This window comes from Lactuca saligna, chromosome 8, assembly GCF_052625555.1.
Source record: "Lactuca saligna cultivar CGN05327 chromosome 8, ASM5262555v1, whole genome shotgun sequence".
In the NCBI taxonomy this organism is placed as follows: Eukaryota; Viridiplantae; Streptophyta; class Magnoliopsida; order Asterales; family Asteraceae; genus Lactuca; species Lactuca saligna.
The window spans coordinates 166,155,625-166,157,254 of record NC_136424.1 but is presented as its reverse complement, the minus strand read 5'-3'; the positions used below and the strand labels follow the sequence as shown (position 1 = coordinate 166,157,254).

The following is a 1,630-nucleotide window of genomic DNA, read 5'->3' as shown; positions in this document are numbered from 1 at the left end:
GAAGGCATAGTTCCCGAAACTCAACCAACACCACCACCACAAAGACGTAAAGGGAAAAAACAAGTGCGCGAGGATGTCGCACAACCGGGAAAACAAAAGTTGACAACATGGGTTCCACACGAAGAACTAGTTTTGGTCAAAGTTTGGGTTGATATTTCTGAAGATTCGATTCAGGGAAACGCATAACCGGGATAACATTTTTGGTTTCGCATTTTAGAACGATTTTGAGAGGAGCTAGGAAAATGTGACGACTACCGTATGAAACATCAACTTAATTCGAAGTTTCGAGAAATAGCAAGGGGGGTTTCAAAAATAAACGAGTTGTACAACAACCTAAAAACCCAACAAAAAAGCAACCAAGACGATGAAGAAATACTTCAAGAAGCATTGCAGATTTACCTTGAGGAAGTCGGAAAACCATTCAAGTGGCACGATTGTTGGAAATTATTGGTCCGAAGTCGTAGGTGGAAAAAATACAAGCAAGATTTTATTTTTGGAGTCCAACGATCAAAGCGAACGAAAACGGGCTCTAGTGGTTACACAACCTCCTCCGATGCTCGTGTCGGTCTAGATTTAAATCAGGACGACGAACTCGAGCTAGAAGAAATTGTCCGCCCAATGGGTAGGGACAAAGCGAAGAGAAAGGGAAAAGGGACTTCTTCGAGTGCATCTGATTTCAGCGTGGACATTGACGAAATGCGGAAGATAACATCATCGTTTGATCGATATAGTCTAAATTTCTCCGAACGTTTGACTTTCGACAAAGAAAAAGAGGAAACAAGGAAAAAGGAGCGGGCGGAGAGACAAGAAATGGAAGACATGAAGTCTTTGATGGAAAACGTCGATCATCTCTCGGGACCGGCTCTCGAGCTCGTGATCAAGAAGAGGGAAAAAATTCTGAAAAAATATTTTCCGTAGGTCATTGTTGTTTTGTTTGATTTTTAGTTTGTGTGTGTGTGTGTGTGTTTTTAATTTTCTACTTTTTTATATTTTAGGTTTAATGTAAGTTTTATTTTAATTAATGAAATGCTTTTTATTTTTAATTAAAATTTATGTTTAGTATTAATTTAAAAATTATAATTCATAACAAAAAAATTAATTTTATTTAATAAAAAAAAGTGAGGGAAGGGCCTTCCACCCATTCCTTGGCTTTTAGGTGAGGGAAAGGAGAGCGAGGGAAAGAGGGGTATGGCCCACCAAAAGTTAGGAAAGCTTCCATCCCACTCCTTCCAGTCTTACAACCTCCCATCTAAACTTATTATCATACTAATAAATTGAATTTCTAAAGTATATGTGTTTGATTTTTATAAGAAAAAATATGTTTTCGCATTCCCGCATAATATTTATGTTTTCGCACGAACTACTTGTGTGTGTGTATATCATTATCATTATATACTTATAAAAGAATCATTTTTTCTTTCACTACATTCATTTGAAACTCCCATTCTTTTTTCTTTTCACCACATTCATTTGAAACTCCCATGACTTTTTAATTTCTTTCTAATAATAATTATAATATTGTAAATTAGGATAAATAAATATCAAACCTAAAGTTTAATCATATATCAACTAAATTTCAATATTAAAATAATATCTTTACATATACTTATAAAATTATGTTTTTTAACTT

General features: G+C 34.8%; 1 protein-coding gene across 1 annotated transcript; it reads left to right on the top strand.

Annotated features, from left to right (window-relative positions):
* The first annotated feature begins 258 nt into the window (after positions 1 to 258).
* On the top strand, positions 259 to 918 carry LOC145010277 (uncharacterized). Its single transcript, XM_078968840.1, has one exon. The coding sequence runs from the start codon at positions 259 to 261 to the stop codon at positions 916 to 918; it is 660 nt and encodes a 219-aa protein (XP_078824966.1).
* Positions 919 to 1,630: the final 712 nt, after the last annotated feature.